Source organism: Prinia subflava, chromosome 1 (genome assembly GCF_021018805.1).
Source record: "Prinia subflava isolate CZ2003 ecotype Zambia chromosome 1, Cam_Psub_1.2, whole genome shotgun sequence".
Classification (NCBI taxonomy): domain Eukaryota; kingdom Metazoa; phylum Chordata; class Aves; order Passeriformes; family Cisticolidae; genus Prinia; species Prinia subflava.
This window is the reverse complement of record NC_086247.1, coordinates 142,452,022-142,474,593: the sequence shown is the minus strand read 5'-3', so window position 1 is coordinate 142,474,593 and position 22,572 is coordinate 142,452,022. Positions and strand designations below refer to the sequence as shown.

The following is a 22,572-nucleotide window of genomic DNA, read 5'->3' as shown; positions in this document are numbered from 1 at the left end:
GATGAACATATGATTATATTTTATTATTTCTCAACAAAAACAATAAAAATTCTCTATGGCTGATGTGTAGGACCAGGGAATACTGTAGTATGGGAAGTATGGGGGGTATTATGAAAGAAAGCAGTCAGTTCTCCTGAAGAAATCACTGTCACCATCTGCTCAGAAATGATACCTAAATGACTTATTATCTCCTTCTTTTCATGCTTATCTGTGCATTCCATGACTAGCCTGCATAATTTCAAATGCCAGAATTTCTGTAAATCATTCCATCTCATTTTCTGTTCTCTGCCCAGTTTTTAATAATACTAAAAGGTTGAATATGCAGAATTTATTTGTCTTTAGGATTCATACATCTCATGAAAAAAAAGATAGCTGAGCAGAAGAGACAACTCCTCCAAGTGCCTCAGAAAAACTTGGAAGTGTGGGGTGAACAGATATAAGAGAATCCACACCCAAGAAAGGTCTAGCTGTAGAAAACTGTTTCAGTTGGCTGGAAATCCATTCATACCAGTTCTGGTATTCATGCTGTAAACTTGTTCCCTTTGGGCATAGCTTGTTCTTCCTAGTTGAATCTGATTTCAATGGAAAATGCTGTGCCAAATGTAGTACTGGATGCATCTGCAGTGTTACACTCAGAAGATGAACTGTTGTATAAATTTAAAGCTGCACCTGTAATGAATGATGCTGGTGCAGTAAGGGGAGGTGGGCAGCAATCCAAAGTATGTTAAAGGGTCAATCAAGATTTTTAAGTAGTGATAAGATTCAAAGATGGGCAGATAGGTTTGACCCATATGGCCCAGGGAACAAATGGGCGATGTGAAAAGGATGCACCAGACCTGCAACAGTCAGTACCAGAGAACAGTTCAACCCACCTGTCCTCTCCCTATTCTGTGTAAACTGGTTCCATTTACTATTACAGTAACAGGACAATTATAGCACCTAATGGAGTGTGCAAATGACCTGCTGAAGTCTTATTCAGATATGCAGTTTCTGTTTATCAGTTTGCGTATCTCCCAAGGGCCTATTCTCTTAGTGTCAGTATGATTTATACATGTGTACCTAGCTGCATTAACAATATCCCACAAGGCTAACACTGTTTTCCCAAACAATATTCAACACTTAAGCCAGCCACTCACTCACTCCTTTTAAGATTATAGGCAATTGTATTGCTGGAAGATATTTAAATATATCAAGACAGCTTCAGGAACAAACAGTTCCACATCCTTTCCTCTCCTCCCACTTCCAAAAACCTGACACAGCCAAAACACAATTCTTCCCCAACAGCTCTGCTGAAGAACAAGGAGTAGCTATAATAAATGATGAAAACAGTGAAATCACTGGCAGATTCCTAGTTACACGAGGGGGGAAAAATTAATCACTTATAAGTTTATGGTGTATGATAGAGCAACTGAGGAAAAATAACACTTTCAGAAAACAGTAGCTCCTTAGCATCAAGGTTGTATTGGGAAGCAAGAGACACAAGTCTACTTCCAGACAAAGTGTGAATGTTTTAGCTACAGTGAAGAGCCATTTTTTAGAAATGGCTGCATCAAATCAAACACAAGCAGCAAGAAGTTGTTTTCTTTCTCAAAGTGCCTCTGAGATGACAATGGTTCTTGATCCACGTTGCTAAAATAGTCGTAATAGCTTCTACTAGCAAAAGATCTTCCCGATTTTACAGGCTTTCAATCAAGTCCCAAATCATGCAAAGACCTTAAAATTTTGCTTTTCTAGAGCTATTGTCAAATAATCTAATGTGATTTCAAATCAAACCAGAACCTTTTGAACACAGTGTGACTTTATGGATGTTTACATACTTCTATAACAGAAGTTCACTTCCATTATAATCTGTGATTTAAGACTTCTCTTCAGATTCAGGAAAGAATATAGCAAATTCCCTGCAGAGTCATTAATGTTCATGGTATGCAATCTATTTGTCAATGGATCATTTCTGTTGTCAAATCACAGTTCTTTCAGTCTCAATGTAGATTTGCAAATGTGAGCGGCCCACACGCTAGGTATAAATATCCATTTTCAGGTATGGCTTCAAACACTTATCTATGAGTAATTTTGACTGAACTACTCAAAATGACTGTACTTCCACATGTGTCTGTGTGAAAGCTGACAGGATGAGCACGTGTGTTTTTACGATGTGAGTTGTCTGTGATGTGATGAAGACGTTGAGTAAAACCAGTTATTAATACAACAATTAAAATATAAAACTTGAGTCAGCATTTCGATGCTGTTCCTGACTCTCTCCCTGACTTGCAAACAGGGAGAGTCAGGATTAGTTTTTGCAAGTAAGTTGACCTGATTTCGTAAATACTTTTACTTATGGAAAGTACCACAAACAACTATATACACGATAATACAGCTTTATTTGCTTAAATTACCAAAACCCGGCGCTTTTAGTGTTACTGTGACTACACACGCTGCTGTGATCAACAATTGTTCTGCCAGCCTGGTGTTACAATACAGGGAGAGCACATTTAAGTAATTGCACTCAGTACTAACCACTCTCCAAGAAACAGCATCAGTGAGGAACAGGAGGACGCAAAGGAAGGCAGAAAGACTGCGATTCCAACCCAGAGCAATTCCTCCCACCTGCTTTGCCTCTGTTGCTCTTTGACTCAAACTCTGTCTCAGCCGCTAATCCTCACGGAACATCCTCCTTTTCCTCCCGGCGCCTGACCACCACTGCGGGGCCGGGAGGCCTCAGCGGGAAGGCACACTGAAGGAAGGATGAGAGGGGACAAGAGCGGAGCTCGGAGCCTCAGGGTGTCCCTGCCCGCCGGTGACACGGACCCGCCAGACGCCGGGAGCCGCCTGCCCGTCTGTGGGCATTCCCAGCGGGAGCCGCGCTCCCCGCTCCCTGCCGGAGCCTTCCGACAGCAGCCGGGCGGGCCAGGGAGCCCGGGCCGCCCCGGAGGCAGCAGGCAGCGAGGAACCGACACGCTGGAGGGGGATTCCCCGCTCGAGCCTCCGGCAGAGCCGTGAGGGCGCCGGGAAGCCGCCGGAGAGCTCCCGCCGAAGGGGCTGGGCAGGGAGCCGCAGGCGCGGCGGAGACACGCGGCGTTCCTCAGCCGCTACTGCGGGGAGGATGAGCCAGCTCTAGCCAACACAACTCCCTCCCCCGCGCTGCCGCCGTGCCAAGGCGCCAGCCATGTTCCCGCATCGCCCCCACCCCCGGCGCCAGGGCAGGAGAGGGGGAAGGGGAAGGAGGGCAGGGAGGCGGCGCCGGGACTCCCGCCCCGCCGGGGCCGCCGCCCCCTCCCACCTGCCCGCGCCCCGCCGGCGCCCCCGCCCCGCCCGCCGCGCTCGCGGCGCCGGCTCGGCCGCTGATTGGCCGCGCGGCCCGTCCGTCAGCGCCGCTCCCGCAGGGCTGAGGGGCGGGGCCGCGCCGCGCTGTCAGCGGCGCGCGGGGAGGCGGGGAGGGCGCGCGGCGGGGCAGAGCGGGGGGCGGCGGCGTGAGAGGAGCTTACGGAGGTTGCTGCTCGTCTCGCTCAGTTTTTTTCCTCGGGCTTTTGCACACAGTCGCCCCCTTCTCTCTCAGGCTTTCTGCAGAGATTTACCTGTCGGTAACCACACACCTACACCGGGCTGTTCGGGCTCTTTTCCCGCAGAGGCCGAACGCTCGGTCCAGCGGAGCGGGGGCAGACCCCGGCGGCCAGGGGCTCCCTCAGCGACCGCGCTCCGCCTCGCCCGCCGGTGCCGCTCCCGCAGCGCCATGGATCACCAGCCCAAGTTCTTCGAGAACCTCTCGGGCGCCGGGAAGGCCATCGCGGTGCTGACCAGCGGCGGCGATGCCCAAGGTAGCGGCTCACGCCGGGTACTCCGGGAGCACGGGGAGGACGAAGGGAAGGAGAACGCGGGGCAGCTGCGGGCACGGTGGGAAGGGGGACAGCAGCAGGAGAGGGCGGTGTAAGGGGCAGGAAGGAAGGGCCGCCCCGGCTGGCAGGGCGCCCATGCGGGAGCCCGGGGGAACAGCGTGGGCTGCTTCAGGGCTGGTGTGGGGAAGCCACGGTGCGGCACATGGAGGGAGCGGAGAGAGGGCTCTGGGAGCGGTTCACAGGGGATTGCAGTGGTGCTCGGGTTCCTCTTTCCGTGCTGGCCTTCGACCCGGCTTTCCTACTAAGAGCATTTAAAAGATAAATAATTTTTGCATGGCCTGGGCGCATCTAACATCCCCTCACCCCTTCTTCCCCTCTCCCTTCCTCGCCACGTTTCCTCTGCCCCAGGCTGGGCAAGGGGGAGGGTAGAAACGCTGCAGTAACTTTTACTACCGAAATGTCTCGTTCCCTCGAGAGACGGTGGGGAGAGGAGGGTGAGGAGGGATGGCTGATGCTGGCGGGGGAGGAGGAGGTCGTGCCGCCGTGCACGGCGGGCGGGAGGCTTGGCTGCGCTGCTGGGGCTCTGCCAGCCCTCGCCTCATCTGCTTTTCACTTCGTTTTGGCACCAGCAACACGTTTATGTTCCTACCCGTGGCTTAGAACGCTCAGATGGTGGTTTAGTCTCCCCCCGTAGGAGTATGTTAGAAACGTGTCTCGCCTTCTTAAATCTCTTCAGTGTAGAGGAAGTCGTAGCTACTACAGGACAGGGAGAACAAAAGACCTACAGACAGGAGGGATGGGAAAGAAAAGAGCCTTGACCACAATATACCTAGTCAAGAATCCATTTTTTTTTCTACACTGTCGTTTCCCCTTTCCTACCAAAAAATCATGATGGGTCCTTTCCAACTCGGCAGATTCTGTGATTCTATGGTAATAGTTTGAAGTTTCAGTTAATTAAGATTTCAAACGTGCAGTGCTCCGCGCAGTTCGAGATGATTCTTGCTCTGCTTATACGAGGAGAGTTGTTCAGTGATAATTGCTTTCAGCACGTTGTCTTAATTTATTTTTTTTCCCTGGGAGTGTCTCGAGAGTACTTTCACTTAAAGAAGAAGTGAACTCATTCGCGTTTGTGAAGAGAATGGGGGGTGGGAGCCTCTCCTTCCTTTCTGCGTGTGCTCGGTGGTTCAGGGACCAGTCTGTCCCCAGATTTTACACGGGGAGGTGCCGGGGCAGCCTCCCCTCTCCTCTTGCCCGGGTTTCCCGGCGCGTCCATGCGGTGGTGGCTTGCATGGACCGCTCTCCCTCCCTCCCTGCCTCCGTCCGCCGGTGTGTACGTGATCCGCTGCGAGTCGCTGCAGATTCCGGCTCTTTGCGTCATCTGGGCTGGGAGAAGCATCCTCCCTCCCCCTGCCCGCAGGAATAACGGGGAGCCCCCGGGTTTACCTAGGATTATCCGAATCTCTAATCGGGATGAAAGAGATTTGTTGCCATCGAGGAGGAAAGTGTTGCAGTTCCAGAGAAAAAAACAAATCGATGCTCTTAAATGGCTTCTCTTTTACTCCTCGGTGGGGCTACACTTGTTCAAGTTTTATCCATTTTGCCCTCAGTGACATCCATTCCACTGCTAAATGATTCTAGGAGGAACTGATAATCAGAGCATCTCTGTCTTGTGGCCAAATCGCCATTTTAATTTAAAAGTGTGGTGGGGGACTGCCTGAAGCAGCAGTATCATGCCCAGCAAGAGGCTGAGCCCTGCAACTTGCTTCCGCGTGGCTGGAGATTATATAATGCAGCAGCAGATGCATCTCCTTTTATAAAGTATTAATCTGCACTTGCCTCTGTGTGAGTTTAGGCATTTGAAGGACTTGCAGAATCCACGGGTAACATCTAAGCTTTACGTCTGGCCGATTGCCACAGAAGCATGGAGGGTTCCAAAGTAACAGCCTGTGAAAGTTGCTGTCTAAGGAGTGGGGTTGTCACAAAGACCAAAAAAAGTAAACTGGATGCCTTCCAAGCTGTTTCATTGGCAGCATTGTTGTCCTGACTTTGAAGAACAAGGAAATAAACCTGCCAGCATTTTAGAACTTGATCATTTCACGTGAATCACACAACACAGTGTGTGACCATAACCCCTTACTATCTTGGTAACAGCAGAGATGTGTAAAATAAGCAACCTCAAGTCAGTTTGAAGGTTAGAAGTTAAACAAGGGACAGAATGAGTCATGCCCTGTCAAGGTCGTTTGCCCTTTGGAGGACAGAGTGCAAATGTGTGAGAGAAGTGAAGTCCTGAAGTACATGCAGAAGGAAATATGCTGCTGTTACAGCTATTTGAAAATAATCTGTTCAAGCAAAGTGTAGGTGAGGCAAAGCTACTGACTTGAAGTAGGCAAAGCGTTCTAGTATTAGGAAAAAAGTTCCAGTCTTCTGTTTTGTTTTGGGTTAGATTTCTCAGACACTGAAAGTCTTCAAAGTGTCTGTTTCCAAACTAAACTCACAAACAGTTAAGTAGAAAAAACACCTTAAACACAAAATCTTAATAGGTGCCAGTATTTAGATTGGACTGTAAGTCTGAACATGGAATAAAATATACGTGAAATACTCCCTTTGCTGCTATTTGTTCTTCTAATAGTTTGAAAGTAGCATTATGTAAATTACACAGGACTTTCTATTTATAGGCCATGGTAAGTTTTCGGTTATTTCCCCGGGTTGGTGCTACTTCCTTGAAAGTTTCATTTATCTTTTTCATTTTTCTACCTGTAGAATTTTAAAGACTATAGAATGTATATGTGTCATACTAGACTTATTTTTTTTTATGGAGTTAGAGAAATTATCGGTGATCTGTTTCACAGGAAAAAAGATCTTTATTTAGTATACCTAAAGTGCATAAGTACTAAACTTGACAGTCTATCACTTCAGCTAGCCAGCTGTTAAAGTGTGAACTAAGAATGTTCTTTCCACCATAATCACAAGTACCTCGAGAGGCAGAAGAAGTTCTGACAATCAATTCTCAATATTTACGTGTTGGGTCACTTTCTGGACTGTTTCTAAATCGTACTGGTTGCAGCTCAGGAAGGTGGTTTAATAAATGGGGTTTAATAAGTCATGCTTCTCACTTTGTGGGATTCTCTGGCCATTCTGCTTCAGGTGATGAAGTACTCTGGCTGAATTTTCCGTGGGTTGCCGGTGGCTGCCGCAGACAGTTCTGGCCAGCGTAGGTCACAGCCCGTTCCGGACCGTGGCGGGCACGGCTTGGGGCAGGAAGAGCCGTGGGTAAGCCGCTGACGGAAGGTGACTCTGCACTCCTGGGGAGGGATCTGTTCGTGGCTGCAGAGCCGCTGCCCGGCCTGATCCTTGCCTGGGAATAGGACCGTGTTGTTTTGCAGATAAACACAAAAGTTCGGTGTTGAAGAGGACGGCATAAGTAAAGGATATAATGGTCTGGAGAATTCTGGGTCTGAGACTTCAGCCCATCCTGCTGAAGTGAGGAGCTATGAGTCTCTGTGTTCAAAGCATTCCAGGCTTCCCAGAGTTTCAAGGCTTAGTTGGTAATGTAGATGTGTGACTCCTGTTGACATAGGTTGGAAGAAGAAACCTTGGCACTGAACAAGTGAAAAAGCTCCATTCCTTCAGCAAATCTGGGTTTACAAGCAGCTTAAAAAGAACCCTAAAGAAGCTGTTTGGATTCCAGAGTTTTGGAAGACCACAGACCATGACTGTGGAAGCAAAGATTTACATATTTCTGCTCTTGAAGCATTACAGGCTGAGGAACATCATAGGACATATTTAATATAGTAGTGTAAATGTATTGATCTTGTCCTCATGGCAAAATTTCTTTTTCCACCATAAGCTTCTCAACTAATAACAGTAAAATAAATAAATATTTTTTTAAAAAAACCCTCACAAACAAACTAAAATAGCCCATAACTGTTCTTATGACATCTAAATTAGTTTATTTGTTAACATTTATGTAATTTGAACATAGTCACAAGGAATTTTTGCATTCTAGCCCCCCCAAAGGAATCTTTTCCAGCTAAGAATAGTGCATGCAAGTAGACACGTATATGAAATAGATATATATGTCTATAGATACAACAAGTACTATTTGTATGGAAAATTAAGGAATGTAGTTATTAATGGATGAGTGTAACTATTTCAATGCATTTAATATTTTTGAGAAGCTGCTTCTGTAGTAGATTCAATGATTAAAACTGATCTCTTAAGATTTTTATTTTAATTTTTAAGAAGGTACATTTGCCATCAAGATGTTCTGCTATTGCATACAGTTGTGCAGCAGAATGGTCTGATCTAATAGAGTTAGTGTTCAGGAAAATTGTGTAATGTTTTCTTCAGGTATCTAGAATAATTGCTGTGATTTTATGCAATAAAATCTGTAATGTAATTAAAAGAAAATGAAACAAATTTAAGTTTTGTTTTTAATGATTTGTTCCGTTCTTGTATTTATTTGACTGCTTCACTTTTGATGATTGTAGGCTCTTACTGACATAACCATTTACATATTTGAATAAAGTCTTCCTGTTTGCTAATGTTTAGACATTTTCCTTACTGATTTCTGCTATATAGACTTTTAAGTCTTAATCTTTATTCAGGGTAGCACTGAAACATATGTGCTAAGTCATTACGCCTGTGTTAAAGCCAATGTTTATCTTTATAATTGGTGGTACTTAAGTATTTCTTGATGCTTGTCCAAGATGCATAGTTCTGATTTTGCTTTTGAATGGTTTATGTTACAGTTATTTATTTAAAGGCACGTGTAGCTGACTAAAGCAAGGCAAACTTGGCTTAAACACAAACTCATGTAGAACCTCCTCTGTTGTAGTGGTACATGTGTACATGCACCAGGAGGTAGGCACAAGAGAGGGATTCTTTTGGAGGCAGAGAGAGCCTCTGAAATAATTTAAAGATTTCTGTGGTATTGTTTGTAACCCTGCTATGAAAACCAAGGACAACTGAATAAAAAAGATCAAGGACAATAAATTATCAACTTACTTTAAAATAAGTCAGATGTTATATAAAGCCCTGAAAGTAGTTGCATTCCACTTGATCTTTTCTGACTCCAAAGAGCAAAATAAGTATTTCCCTGTTTCCAAGGCATTAATGCAAAAGCAAGTGGTAATTCAGAAACATTTTAAATAATTCTTATATTATTAAAAAAAATAAAAAATACTGGTTTTACTTGTGGTTTTCTTTTGAAGCTGCTATTCTAATCCTGTATGTTTATCAAACGGCATTTATTATTCAGAACTAAATCCACAGTTAACCTGGTAAATCTCTCTTAAAGTAATAAGCATGAGTAATAACATTTCATGGTTATTACGGTAATTCAAAGATATTTTTTGTAAGGCTCCACAAATAATGAAATTTTATTAGCCTACAGAGGCTTCATGAATTTTTTGTGTGTTTTTCTTGAATTACTGTAATTTAGACAGCCAAATTGTAGAAGTCTAAGGCTGCAATGTGTTAACTGTATTTTGTAGGTACCAAATTCTAGCATCATTTAGTCCTCAGCCTTTCTGAAATGCAAGCCAGGAGTCTGCCAGTAGACAAGCAAGTCCTTTTTCCTGTATAAGGAGATAAAATATACAACACAAAAGGTTACATAAACTTACAAAGGTGCAGTGGTAGTACTGGGAAGATGCTGTCTGTCTAATCTGTGGGACTTTGTTCCTGGGTTTTTACCTTCTCATGGAGCAGGCAAATAGTGAATTTTACCTATTTTTCATGCAAGAAACAGGAAACTGGAAGGTATTCACTATGGAAGTATGTGGCTGTATTAAGAATTTATAACAAACTTTCCACAAACAAATCAAACAGCAGCAACCCCCGTCCAAAAAACCAAAAGCCAAAACAGAACTGCCAAAAAGCCTCATACTGAGCAACAACAACAAAAAAGCCTCCCACACAATATGTGCTTTAATAGAAGCAAGCTGTGGGCTTTGGTGAAAGGAGTACCTTGTGCTGAGTGTTCTGTTTGTGGAAAATGGCAGTGCTGAACTGTCAGTTCGGTAAAATTAAAGGTTTCTGGCTCTGAGGGGTGTTAATTTTGTTATGAAAACTGTTTCACTGGGGAGGTAACTTTGCTCTGTTGAATCTGAGATTCATCATGCTAACTTTCTTTTCATTACATGCTGTCAGATGAGATTGTCTGTTTTTCTTTGGCGTCATCCAGTTCTTTGTCTAAAGCTGTGCTTTTAGCTCTCTTGGCATTTGAAAACTTTTTCCAGCTATGCCACCAGGCCGACTCTGGCTGAGAGAATTATTGCTACAATTTCCTAAGACAGAACTTATGTGAAAACACTGTTACTTGTGATTTTTGTCTTAAGTGCGACATCCGCAGAAACAGCAAAAGCAACTTTTTAATTTTTGCAGACTTAATTTTTTTGTTTCACATTGAGCAACTTACAGGGACTTTCTGGTGTGTTCATAAGTAATGAATCTTTGAGAAGACCTGTGCCTGTTTCTTGACAGGTTGAATTTTACAGCTCAGTATTTTTTGCACTAAAGGATTGTAGGATTACATCTTGTAGGATTACATCTTTGTGACTTGCTGCGCTGTTTATATATTCTAGTTACCAGCTTTTTCTGTCTGCAGAGAGGTGAACACTTAACAGCCTTGTTGAGCAGCAGAGCTTATCTGCTGCTTGGCTATTTTGATATTAAATGCACCAGATTTGAAGAGTTGGTTGCCCAGTACTTTGGGTTGTCATCCTTCTGGCATCTGTTTTTGCTGATGAGCCAAGACTATCAGTGTAGCCTAACTACTTCTCTCTTCATGCTTTGTGTGATCTCTTATGTCTGTTTTAGTGGTAGGGAAGCAATTAGTTGATTAATTTCAGAAAGTGCTCAAGTAATGGGCAAGGTAATGCAGTATCTGAAGGGATGAGTTATAGCTGAAATTCATCTGGCCTGTGCAGAGGGACCAGTGGAGCTTCCAGTGTTGCTCATGAGGTTAAGTGTTTGACCATGGGACTTAAATGGAAGATTTTACAGGAGTATAATTTGTCACATGTCTGTGAGCAGGGAATTCCAGTCAGAGCGTGCATTTTTGGGACCAAAGTGGTGTTCAGAGGCTTTTCTGTCAAATGAGTCAATGTAGCCTTATTTATGTTAATTTACTGCTACTTTTGTCTTTTTAAATGACATCTGTCCAGGTCAGCTTTGGCTCTGCTCCCCACAAAATGCTGTATTTACACCTATCAAATATAATTTCTCATTTGAAGAAGCTAAATTTTAACTTGCTGAATGTTTTGCATTTCAGGCTGAAAATAACCATTATTGCAAAATTAATTTACTTTGTTGTTCAGTATCTGTAACTTTTACAATGCTGTTTTGCAGTCAGCAGCAATTTAATCTCTGATTAACACACACACTGGCATTCACATAATTATTGTAACAAAGAGTAGTTCTGAACTCTTCATGCTCATGGACTGCTTGCACTGTCATTAAGCAAATTTCTGTTTTAATGGATGCTGGTCATTGTCTTTCTTTAGGAATGAATTAATGTTCTTTTTATTTTCAAGACACTGAATATTTTTGGTATACAGAAAGTGCTGGATGACTTTAACAGTGTGATTTTGCTTTTTCTTCCCAGGTATGAATGCTGCTGTGCGCGCAGTAGTACGCATGGGAATCTATGTAAATGCCAAAGTCTATTTTATTTATGAGGTTAGTTTTTGTTTCCTTCATTCTGTATTGTGTCCTCTGGCTAAACTTCAGTTTTTGTCGAAACATCATGGACAGTAAATAGTATAAATTAAAAAATGTTGCAGGTACTATTCCTTTTCATTGTGTGTTTTATTTAGTACTTCTTATTTTTATGGAAATTTATGTCTCAGAAGGTATATTCTAAAACTGTAACTTAAAAGTAATTTCCTAAATATATGGAATTCTCTATGTGCTACCAAAGACTTGAAAGCAGAGAAAACCAAAGGTGGTTGTCACCCTGCAGTGCCCTGCATATCTGTGAACCTGTTGGATGTTTGGCCCCACTTATTGTTCTTCATAAATATTTTCCTAAACCTGGTTAAACTACTGATTCTTAATCCTTTGACTCCATTTTTCTAGCATATGATTAGGATGTATCCTCACCCTCATTTCACAAATTGCACAGCTCAGTTTTGATCAAGAGTACCGGGACACTGATGCCCTCTTGGCCTGGCTTATAGGTAGAAAATGGCAACTGAAGAAACTCAACCAACAAACGAAAAAACACATCAAAAACTTGACCATCATTGGTCTGTCCTGATGTCACCATTTTGTGGTTGGAATTTGTAACTGTATGGGCAGAAAGATTGTAAATTTCTGTAGCAGTTATGCAAAAAGAAAAAAAGACGGGACAAGTTTAATGTTAATGCCAAGGTGATGCTCCATGTGTTTGTCTCCCTGGAATACTGTTGCAGCTAGACTTCCTTATGTTATGATGCTTACAGGTTTTATACAATTCCTGTAGATTAAACAATATAGTAAATATATTGATTCTGTTCCCACTGGAGTTTCTGTACAGCTCATTAGTAGTTTGAGATTATTACAGATCATAAAAATTGATACAGGGGAAAGCTTAGTAGGTCCTCCGTAAAGTCTAAATTTAATATAAAAATATGAAGTACTAGATTTCATAGAAGTGCTCAGAAAATAGTTTTAATTTTGTGCATGGCAAATACAGAATTTATCTTTAAAAAGTGCCCATTTTTTCCCTGTCTGCTTGTTCCTATAGCTCATTTGCTAATGAGATGCAAAGTATATTGAAATGCAAATAAGCAGACGACTGTTCTCCAAAATTCTTTCCTACTACTGCGCTACAGCAAGTTGCTCTGAATACTTAGTGTGTGCTAATTACATGGCCAATCTCTTGAATTCCTTCAGTGTTCAGCTGTTTTACAGGCTCAGTGAAATGGGTCAGATACTTCTCTGGAAGTAAGAAGGGAGTTTTGGACATCTTTAAGGCCAGAACTTGGATTGGAGTTCATTTTTTAATTAAGCTTCAATCCAGAATTGCCTTTTTTTTTGCCTTTTAAGCATACTTGGTATCACAGAGGGATAAATTTTGAGAAAAATTAGAATATTTGTTTTTTCTGAACTTATCAAAATAGCACTATTTAAGTTAGCATGTTCCTGTGTTTGGTAGAGTTGGCCAGTGTGAACTCACAGATAATTCTGAATGAAAAGTGATTGTAAAAAATAAATCATTGTTGGGAATTTTGAGTCCCCCATATATGTAGTCCTTCTGTCTTCAATATAACAGTAGAATCTGGGAGGAAATGCACATTTCACTGCAAGTGAAAAAGATCTTTGCTTCTAGATTAGTCTGTTCAGTTCTGTGTTTCATAAAATACTGAAAGCTAAGCTTTGTTCTTCTCTGACTGGTGATAATTGAAACATGAAGTCAGTTTTCTTTCGCAATGCCTACAAGTACTTCAGAGAAACAGGGTTGCAAGCCCTGAAATGAAACAGTTGTTTAATTTTACCTCTTTGAAATGTGAAACAGATGAAGGTGACAAGTGTAATGAAGGTAAAAATCCTCTTCTGAGACTTGTCACTGCTGTTCCCTGTTATAAGCCTTTGCGTTCCCCCATAAGGAGGGGATGTATTTTTGGGTATAATTTGAGTATTTAATGCTTTTAATAAGGTGTTCTTTCTGAGTTACAGTTTATTGAGTGTGACTTGAGTGTGTAAAGCAAAGAGAATAGTGTATCTTAAGCCTACCCTTTGAGCATTTTAACATGTAGATCAGATTAAAGTGATATTTGTATTGAAGCTAATTTAAAAAAATAAAGAAAAAACCTGAAGTGACAATATCCAAAAGAAGAACAAAAGTATTCTTATTTGGATCCAGAAATTGAGTTAAAGGTCTCAGCCTTTTCAGGCTTACTTTGCTGTAGTCATCATACGCTCTATTTCTCCTGTAGCTATGTCTGTCATATGAACTTTTTGTGCACTGCAAAACCATCTGTCTTCCACAGCTCTGGCCAGCACTAGTTCTGGATTCTAAGTAAAAAAGTAACTCTGTTTTCCAAGCTTTATTTTTCTTCATTTTGTGATAAGAGATTAGCAAGATAAATGAATCAAAATTGATAACTAATTAGATCTAAGTAATTTTCTAGCCTTTTTAAAATTGGTTTTACAAAGCCCAAACAAAGAAACAGTTACATGCTGGAATTTGTGGCCTGTTTGAATTTCAAGTCCCAAAAGGAAAAAAAGAGTAAACTCATGTGAAAATGAAAACTAGAAGATAATTTATATAAAAGCTATGATTTGTTATCTTTTTAAATAATTTATATAAAAGCTGTAAATTTATAGCTATAAAATTAAAAAACCATTGTGTATCTTAATTCACTGAAGTTAGTGCATTTCAAACTTTTGCTATTAATTGCAAATCTACACAGTTGTGCTAGTTTCACAGTTTTGTATTTTATGTTTTATTTTAGTCTGCAGTTACCCTTCTTGACTATCATCTCATTTTTCCTGAAATCTACTCCAGTCTGAATTAAAATTTGAATATCTAAGGATTACTTTTACTCATAGTATGAAAATGTAGGAGCTAGAAGTATGTGTAGAGTATCAGGCTGCTGTAGGGGGCTAGTTTAATTTTTTTCACTAATCAGAAGTTACTAAAGTCAGGTTGATTTTTGTTTGGTCTTGTTTCTCCTTTTTAATTGAGAACGGGAGGAAAAAGTGATGCCTCTCATTTGTGGCAACTCATTTAGAAACTTAAGGTCTTGAATATTTATACAAATAACCTGCCCTTTTTCCAGGATTGAAGCACATTATTCCCACTGGATGCGTGCTCTTGCTACTAAGCTATGGAGCTTTTAGATTCTTCATCTTGATTAAGAGTCTTTTTCTCAAGAGGCCAGCATTGGGAATGCAATGGTACGGCATTTCTGTGAGGAAAACTTCATGTCTTTTCTGTTTGTGCACTCAGTACCAATAGTATTTTATGTTGTTGAGCAATGGCTAAGAATTCTCAGTAAGTCAATTCACATAAGTGTGAAAGCCCCAAATGTAGCACATCAGAAGATGGCTTGTTCTTTTTCAGAAGCTTTTGTCTTCAGAGTTCAGGCTGGAAGCCATGTTTGCTCCTGCCATGCTCTCCTGGAGTTGCAGTGTCTGTGAATGTACCCTGTGAACATTGGAGCCCCAGAGATTTCTTCTTGTTCTTTGAATATTTAGATTTTGGATACATGAAGGACTAAACATAAAATGGAGCTGATCTTCAAAAACTGTGCTTGCTGTACTTTTGACAGTTCATTTTTTCCATTCTTGCCCCACAGTTTTAGTATCTCAGTACCCGAGCTCCTACATTTTTAGGATCTAACTAAGAATTTACTTTTTAAATGTAAATTGACAGATTCCCACCCTCATGTTAAGAACTGTTGTCACATCTGCCAGTGATTTTCAGTAACCATACAATTGGAACAGTGGTGAACCTTCCAACAGGCATTGTCCAGTCCTCATCAGTGTTTACATAACTAAATAAATGGAAATCATCCACATTAATACTTCAGTTGTAATTAGTAATTCATTTTTCCCCAATAGCTTTTCTAGAAAGCTGTTTTAATTCTACAGCTTGTATCTCTGAATGGTGTGGAAACCAATGTGACAGTTCTATCTACCTTATTCAGAGGTAGTGTACACACACTTGGCAGACTGCTGAATTAGGAAAAGTTAATGTAACAGTTCATGATACCAAATGTAAGCAGATAATGTAAGCAGATCATGATACCAGAGGTTCCCTGCCCTTACCTTGGAGTGGGAGGAATTATTAGTACATCCCCAGTTCTCAGATGTCTGCACAGATATGGGCTCCTGACCAAAATGCACAAATTCTTTCTACTTCAAAGAAACGTGGTGCAGGAATGGGTCATGGCTCATCCTTAGCCAACAACTTCAGCTACTATTTTCTCTCTTTGGTTTTTTATGTTTTAGATTTGTTAATCTGAAAATTAGGAATTTTATTCCATAAGTCTTATTTATCTATGTGTTTCCTATATGTAATATGTCTTTGGATGCTTTTGTTTTTCCTCTCAAGTTAAAATGGAAGGTGAATGAGTTGAGCACACATGAATTGTGTATATTTTTGTCAGCTCTCAGTGCAGTTTCCTGTAAGTCAGTGTTACAAATTGAATTAAGATGCAACATTACGCTGTGCTTTCAGGATTTATTGCCAGTGGATCTCTTGAGTTATTGCAGTTGTCAATAGAAATACTTACAGGAAAAGCTTTCACTTCATTACTGAATGATATAAGGAACACAGAATTCTATGTTTAAAAAAAGAGCAAACCAGCAAAGCTGGTGATGAATTAATTTAGTAATTTATTAGCCATCATCAAGCTTAGTTGGATTCACTGTAATGTTTCTTGCTGGGGATCTTTGCACTTTATCCGAGGGATTTTTTTAAGTTAAAATGTAGATTAAGCAATATTCCTTTTCCACTTTGCTGTAATTTTGAACAAATTGTGTAAATCATGGCTTAGCTCTTCAAGTCACTGTGTGTATCCATTAGCATACGGATAGTACGTCCTGTGTGTAGGGGCCCACAAGGGAAGTGGGAAGATAGTTTACCAGGAACTGTAGTAATGGGACAAGGAGTAATGGGGTCAAACTGAAAGAGTGGAAATGCAGGTTAGATATAGGGAGGAAATTCTTTACTGTGATAGGGGTGAGCCACTGGAACAGGTTTCCCAGAGATGTGGATGCCCCAATCCTGGCAGTGTTCCAGGCCAGGCTGGATGGGGATTGAGCAGCCCGGTCTGGTGGGAGATGTCCCTGCTGATGGCTGGGGAATGGGAACTTGATGATCTTTTAAGGTCCTGTTCAACCCATGCCTTTCTATGGGTATACATTAGATACATGTCAGAGTTACCCGGAGAGTGTACAAAATATTGGGCAGAAATTAGAGACATGAGTAGTTTTCCATCTGAATGTTTTATGCTATTGCTTATTTATGTTATCTCTTAAATTAATCAGTCAAGTTTTCTGAGCAGAAACTTTCATGCTCTCCCCTTGGAATCTGTACTGGAATCCTAAAACGTCTAATTGAGTAACTTATACTTCTCGTGTGTCCAGGTTATCCTTACATTCTTATTTTCTCATACTAGTGAGGACTCAAAGTTTGACATAGAAAACCATATATATTACATGAATATGAAGTGACTTTAGGCTTAGTATGTTTCCAGGTTACTGCTTATTGAGTAAATTCTGCATATACTCTAAATTGTGCCAGTTTATAATGTCAGTTCTGCTGTTTTCTGAACTCCCTTCTTTTTCTAATTCCTGACTTATTTTTGAAAAAGTGAAAAGAGAAAAAGTGTTAACTATTTGTTTCTTGGTTTAGGGATAAGTACACATAATCTAAAAATCGAGACATAAACGTCATGGTTATTTTTCTTTAGTAGTTTTTTGTTTATTTTCTTTAACATTTTATGATTTTCCCTGTGGATTTAAATAAATGTCAAAAAGCTGAATGATAATTCCTGTTTTATTCTGGTGTCTGTCAGTTAGGGTTTTCCAGACTTAAGACTTGACTGCTTTTTCTTTTTTTTGTTTGGTTTTTTCATTCATTTTTGGTTTTCTCTTCCATGTTTTTTTAACTCAGTGTTCACAGTACCACCTAATGGAAAAGAATCAGTAATTGCCATTCTGCTAGTATTTCTGCAGAGAGGTAATAAAGCAAAGGCAGGCAATACTCTTTAGCTGCTTGCTGGATGGTTTTCCTTCTTTGACATAAGTGTAGTTCTTCTCACATTACAGTATGTAGTGGTTTTAGAAGACCATTTAAGCTATTAGGAATTTCTTGAATGCATCACCAAAAATTGTATTTTTCTCCTATTAAATGTCTTTCACTTGTTGTGTGACTGCCTCAAAAAAAAAAGAAAAAAGGTAGTTTCACCTGATTTCTTGGTCTTTCATGAAAAAAATTTTGGTTATTGCCCTTGATCTTGTTTTGCTTATTACCAGCACTGGGGGGAAGAATGTATAATGTGTTATTACAAAGATTTCCTAAGTTCATGGCCCCAGGCTGAAGTTATGTTTTTAAGGAAGATATTTTATAATGCATTTCAAAGTTCTTTGTAGTTTTTTTAAAAAACCTTGAATATTTACTCATAAAGAAGAAGCACATTACCATTGTAGTTTAATAGATGTGTAATTGTTTTTAAGTATTACCTTATCTTGAAGTTGTTTTTGGAACTGATGCTTTAGGAAGAGGTTTGTTTTGCCTTTTCCCCCCCTTAAAAGAAGCAGTGATACCTGATTGAATATTGTCTCATTTAAACTGAGTATTTTTTATTCAGTGTTTTTAATTAACGTTGTATTAAAGTGCACAAGGTGACTATTACTGTAGTGGAAATTTGATGTAATTTTTAAAATCAGACTTAAATACTTTCTCTTTTACAGGGTTACCAGGGAGTGGTTGATGGAGGTGATAATATTGTAGAAGTTTCATGGGAAAGTGTTTCAAGTATCCTGCAAGTGGTAAGTGCTGAGGGGTGAGAGTGGGACCCAAAACCTCTTTATTCAAATAAAAGAACCAAAATTCTCGATCCAAGCAACCACTGTAATTACATATTTGAACTGTGTGATGACTGAGTGACCAGCATGTACCACTTCCAGCAGGGTCTCATTTCTACAGTGTGGGTGGCTGACACTTACTAAAGGTCTTGGTGTGGTCTTGAATTTGGACCCCAGAAATAATCTTGAAAACCTTTGTTCTAGATTTGCAACATCACATGTCATTAGCCTCCTAAAGCCATACTGACAAGTCTATATTTAATGAAAAAGACATTATAGGGCCAAAACATGAAACAGCTGTGTTTTGTAAGGCAAATAATTTCTTACAAAACCTTGTTGGCTTTCTGTGTAAGTGGATTTAGAATTAGTAATGGATGTAATTACAGTGCAGTTCTGCAGAGCTCAGGTGCTGCCAGTGCTTTGGACATTTCTGTTACAACATTCTGCAGTGTGGCCATTTGGATCTCCTCAGCCTTTGCTCAGCATGGTAGTGTTACCTCTTCCAGAGCAGGTGCTATGTTTGGCAAAGAGACTTTACTGCTTGCCAAGCTTGCTGAAAACTACCTCCAGGTGAAGCACGGGTTTCTTTCAAATTTTTTGTAAAGTTAATGAACGTAAAGCAGCTAGCAGAGACTTTTTTTTTAAACCAACGCCCTGGAGTACTGTGAGGTATTTTGTCCTGTATTTGCAGGTTATTCTTTTCTTCTTTTTTTCTCCCCGTCTATGTTGCAGAATCTGTAAAAAGAATTATAGAATATGTCAAGTTGACAGGGACCCATAAGGATCATTAAATCCTAAAACTAAACAAGATGATTAAAAGCATCATCCAGATGCATCTTGTGACAAGAAAATTGAATTCTCTTGCCCAAGCCACACAAGAGCATAGGTAGGAGCAGGATGTAGGCTCCTATACATGTGTAATGTAAAAGAAAAACATCTTTCTGAGCTTTATAGCTGGTAATTCAACAGACTAACAATGAACCTCAGCCTGTATCTTACAGAATGTGTTTAGTTGTTGTGATGAGAAAGGTTTTTCAGCCCGTTGTATATCTCTGTTTATTCAGAACAAGTAGCACTTTGTTTCAAGTACAGTTTCTTTTCCCTTACAGCTGTTTCCTCAAGTATGAAAATACCTAGTTTTGGAGACATTTTTTAGTCATGATTTTTTTTTTCTGAGCATCTCTGTGTGTACACATCTACCTTTTTGTCTGGAGACAGCTGAATTCTGTTCCACTTTCTTTTTTCTTTCCACTAGCAACTATGCAACAGAGATGGCAAACTGGCCTGAGAGCTGAAACATTTATTGATTGGGTAAATCATGTCAGTACAGCCACTGCAGATTGAAGTTCAAATTTAGATAGATGTGACAGATTTACTACCAGTTAAAGTGAAGGGAATGTTTATGCAAAAGTGATGATCATCTCCAGATTTGTTTGCAGGAAAAAAATAGTTTTTTCAGTCTTAACTGATAGTACTATTTACTGTGACAATAAATAAGGCAAAAATTAAACTTCTTGAGTGACTTAACAACACAAACACAGAAAACTTGTAAAAAATGTGTGTCCAGCAAGACATCCAGCAGTTTTCAGTGATAGGGCAGTTCAGTTATTTTTAAAAATGACCAGCACCATTTCCAAAAGAAGCTTTTTAATTCATTTTAATAAATGCAACGCATTTAATCAATGAAACAGGAAATGCAGCATTAGTCTAATCTATAAGGAATTAAAGGCAGTTATTTCCATGATTCTGTGCAATGACAATGAATGCCAATTTTGAATTTCAGGGATACATTTCTTCTCTTATAGTTTATGTATCTCGTGATATTAGGGGGACAAATACCACACTGAGGCAAATGAATCTATTTATGTAACTAGTTAGTATATCACTTTTACTCTTGCCATTAAATATAAGTAACAACCTGTTTATTGTAATACTGCTAAAATTAGTCCCATGTAATTTAACATTTTTCTTCCAGAGTAGCTCTTTATCAGTCATTTTTGAGTGTGTTTTTGTTTGTCCGTTGTGTGCGTATCTGCTCTTGAACATAAAATTCCACGGGTTTGGTAAGGTTTTGCTTATCGTTACTTTACCTCACCGCAGAATTAAAAGACGGAGGTTGCGCTACAGAATTCGTCGTTGGCCCATCTGGGGAATGCAGAGTCCTGTACGGGATCATGACTAAAATGCTGTTCTTGGTCTCTAGGGCGGCACGGTGATCGGCAGCGCGCGCTGCAAATCCTTCCGCACGCGCGAGGGCCGCCTGCAGGCTGCCCTCAACCTGGTGCAGAGAGGGATCACCAACCTGTGCGTGATCGGCGGCGACGGCAGCCTCACCGGCGCCAACCTCTTCCGCGAGGAGTGGAGCGGGCTGCTGGAGGAGCTGGCGCAGAAAGGTGAGCGTGCCTCCAGCCCCTCCGGTCTGCAGGGAGGTCATGGACCCCAACTGTCGGGTGCAGATTGTATCCAGAGGGTATCTCTAGAGTTTAAAAATCAAATGCGTTTATTCTAGGAAATCGCCTGGTTCTTCATAAAATAATAGCTTTTGGTTTCTGTACATCCGCTCATGTGTATCATAAAGGTCCAAAGAAGGCCAAATAAGTTACTGGGCAAGAGTCCGTGTGGCATTTTGTCTTCTATTATGAATCATTTTCAGGATCTGAACTTCTTACCTTTGCTTGAAAAGCCCTATGCCCTCATACCCAATCTGAGGTGGTAATTCCTTTCTTACAGCAAGCTACACATTTGTATGTTACTGAATGATGTTGCTTTCCTGCCTGTAGGTCACCATTTGTTTAAGATCAGAACATCAAGTGGCTGTTGATAGAAGTACAACCAGCCCAGTAGTTGTGTTTGATAGCTCCAAGAGAATGTATAGGGAAGAGTAAAGAGTAAAATAATGCTGTATTGATGCTATGTGTTACTCATGATACATAAATACTCTGATAGGTTCCATGCATTTCTGTCTTCAGAGCTTCCTGAGCCAGATGCTGTTAGGAGTCCTTAATGGATTTCTCTTCCATGAATGTATACAGTCTACTTGAAAGCATGCAGAGTTTTGCTGAAAGCATTGTGTAGCAAGGAGTTCTACAGCTTCACTGAATAATGAAGATCGTGAAGAATCTTCTTCTGTTTATTTTGATCCTGTTGGCTTCTAGATCATTTGATGTCCCCAGTTTCTGTGTTAGAATAAACCATGAACGACCAATCCTGCTTCCTGCATGCCACTTGAGATTTTACAGCTGTCTTGTTTTCCCTTCATCATCTCTTTTTCTAGATGGAAGAATCCTAGTTTGCTTAGTTGTTCCTTATATGTAAGTTCTATATCTTTGATCATCTTTGTTGCCCTTCTCTGAACTTTTTCCAGTTCTACCCTGTTTTGAGGTGGGGAGGACCACAACTGCACCCAGTATTCAAGATGAGGGCAAACCATGGATCTACACAGTAGTATAATGATCTTTGTTTTGTTCTCTATTCTTTTCCTAATGTTTTCTAATATTTTGATTTTTTTTACTGCTATTGAGCATTGAAGCTGGTTTATTAATGAAAACAGCATTATATTGTGCTGGAAATAGTGTTATTTTGTTTGTGATGTTAGGGTACATTTTTTTCATGTGTCTTAGTTTACATTTATCTGAATTTTATTATGAATTCCATCTGATACTTTACTGCTCACTGTGTCTTGCTAGTCTTCATTTCTTCTCAAACACTCCATACGTTTAGATCCCAAATAATTCAGTTTGATCAGTAAACTTTGGCACTTTGCTGCTCATTCCCTTTTCTAGGTTAATGCTGAGTGTGTTGAACAGCGCAGATCCCTGTAGAACTCCATTGGTTATCTTCCTAAGATACAAGAATTTGCATTTACCACTGCCCTCTGCCTTGTATTTTTTACCCTCTGTTTCACATTATTTACTCTATGAAAAGCCTTCTGTCTTATACAGTGACTGCTTAGTTTCCTCAAAATCCTTTGGCAAAAGACTTTGTCAATGGCTTTTTAGAAATCTAAGTAGAATATGTCAACCAGACATTAAGTCACATTTGGAACTCTAGAAGAGGTTTGTAATGCATGGTATACATTCACAGAAAACATTTTGATTCTTCTTCACAGTGTTATATTTATCTTCATGGACATTAATTATATTTTTCATTATGGTTTCTGCTGTTTTTCTGTAATGTAGACATTAAACACACTGATACATAGTTCTTGAATCTCATA

The 22,572-nt window shown here is 40.4% G+C and overlaps 1 protein-coding gene across 3 annotated transcripts in view; it reads left to right on the top strand.

The window, feature by feature from the left end:
* The first annotated feature begins 3,425 nt into the window (after positions 1 to 3,425).
* Positions 3,426 to 22,572, top strand: part of PFKP (phosphofructokinase, platelet) — a 40,372-nt gene continuing 21,225 nt past the window's right edge. For 2 of the 3 annotated variants that reach the window (XM_063415437.1, XM_063415426.1), the window contains exons 1-4: positions 3,427 to 3,812; positions 11,440 to 11,513; positions 18,243 to 18,320; positions 20,560 to 20,749. In XM_063415437.1, the coding sequence (XP_063271507.1) occupies positions 3,728 to 3,812; positions 11,440 to 11,513; positions 18,243 to 18,320; positions 20,560 to 20,749 (427 nt within the window). In that variant the 5' untranslated portion in view covers positions 3,427 to 3,727. Of the gene's footprint in view, positions 3,813 to 11,439; positions 11,514 to 18,242; positions 18,321 to 20,559; positions 20,750 to 22,572 lie in introns of all 3 variants that reach the window. The other variant, XM_063415416.1, reaches the window with a different exon arrangement.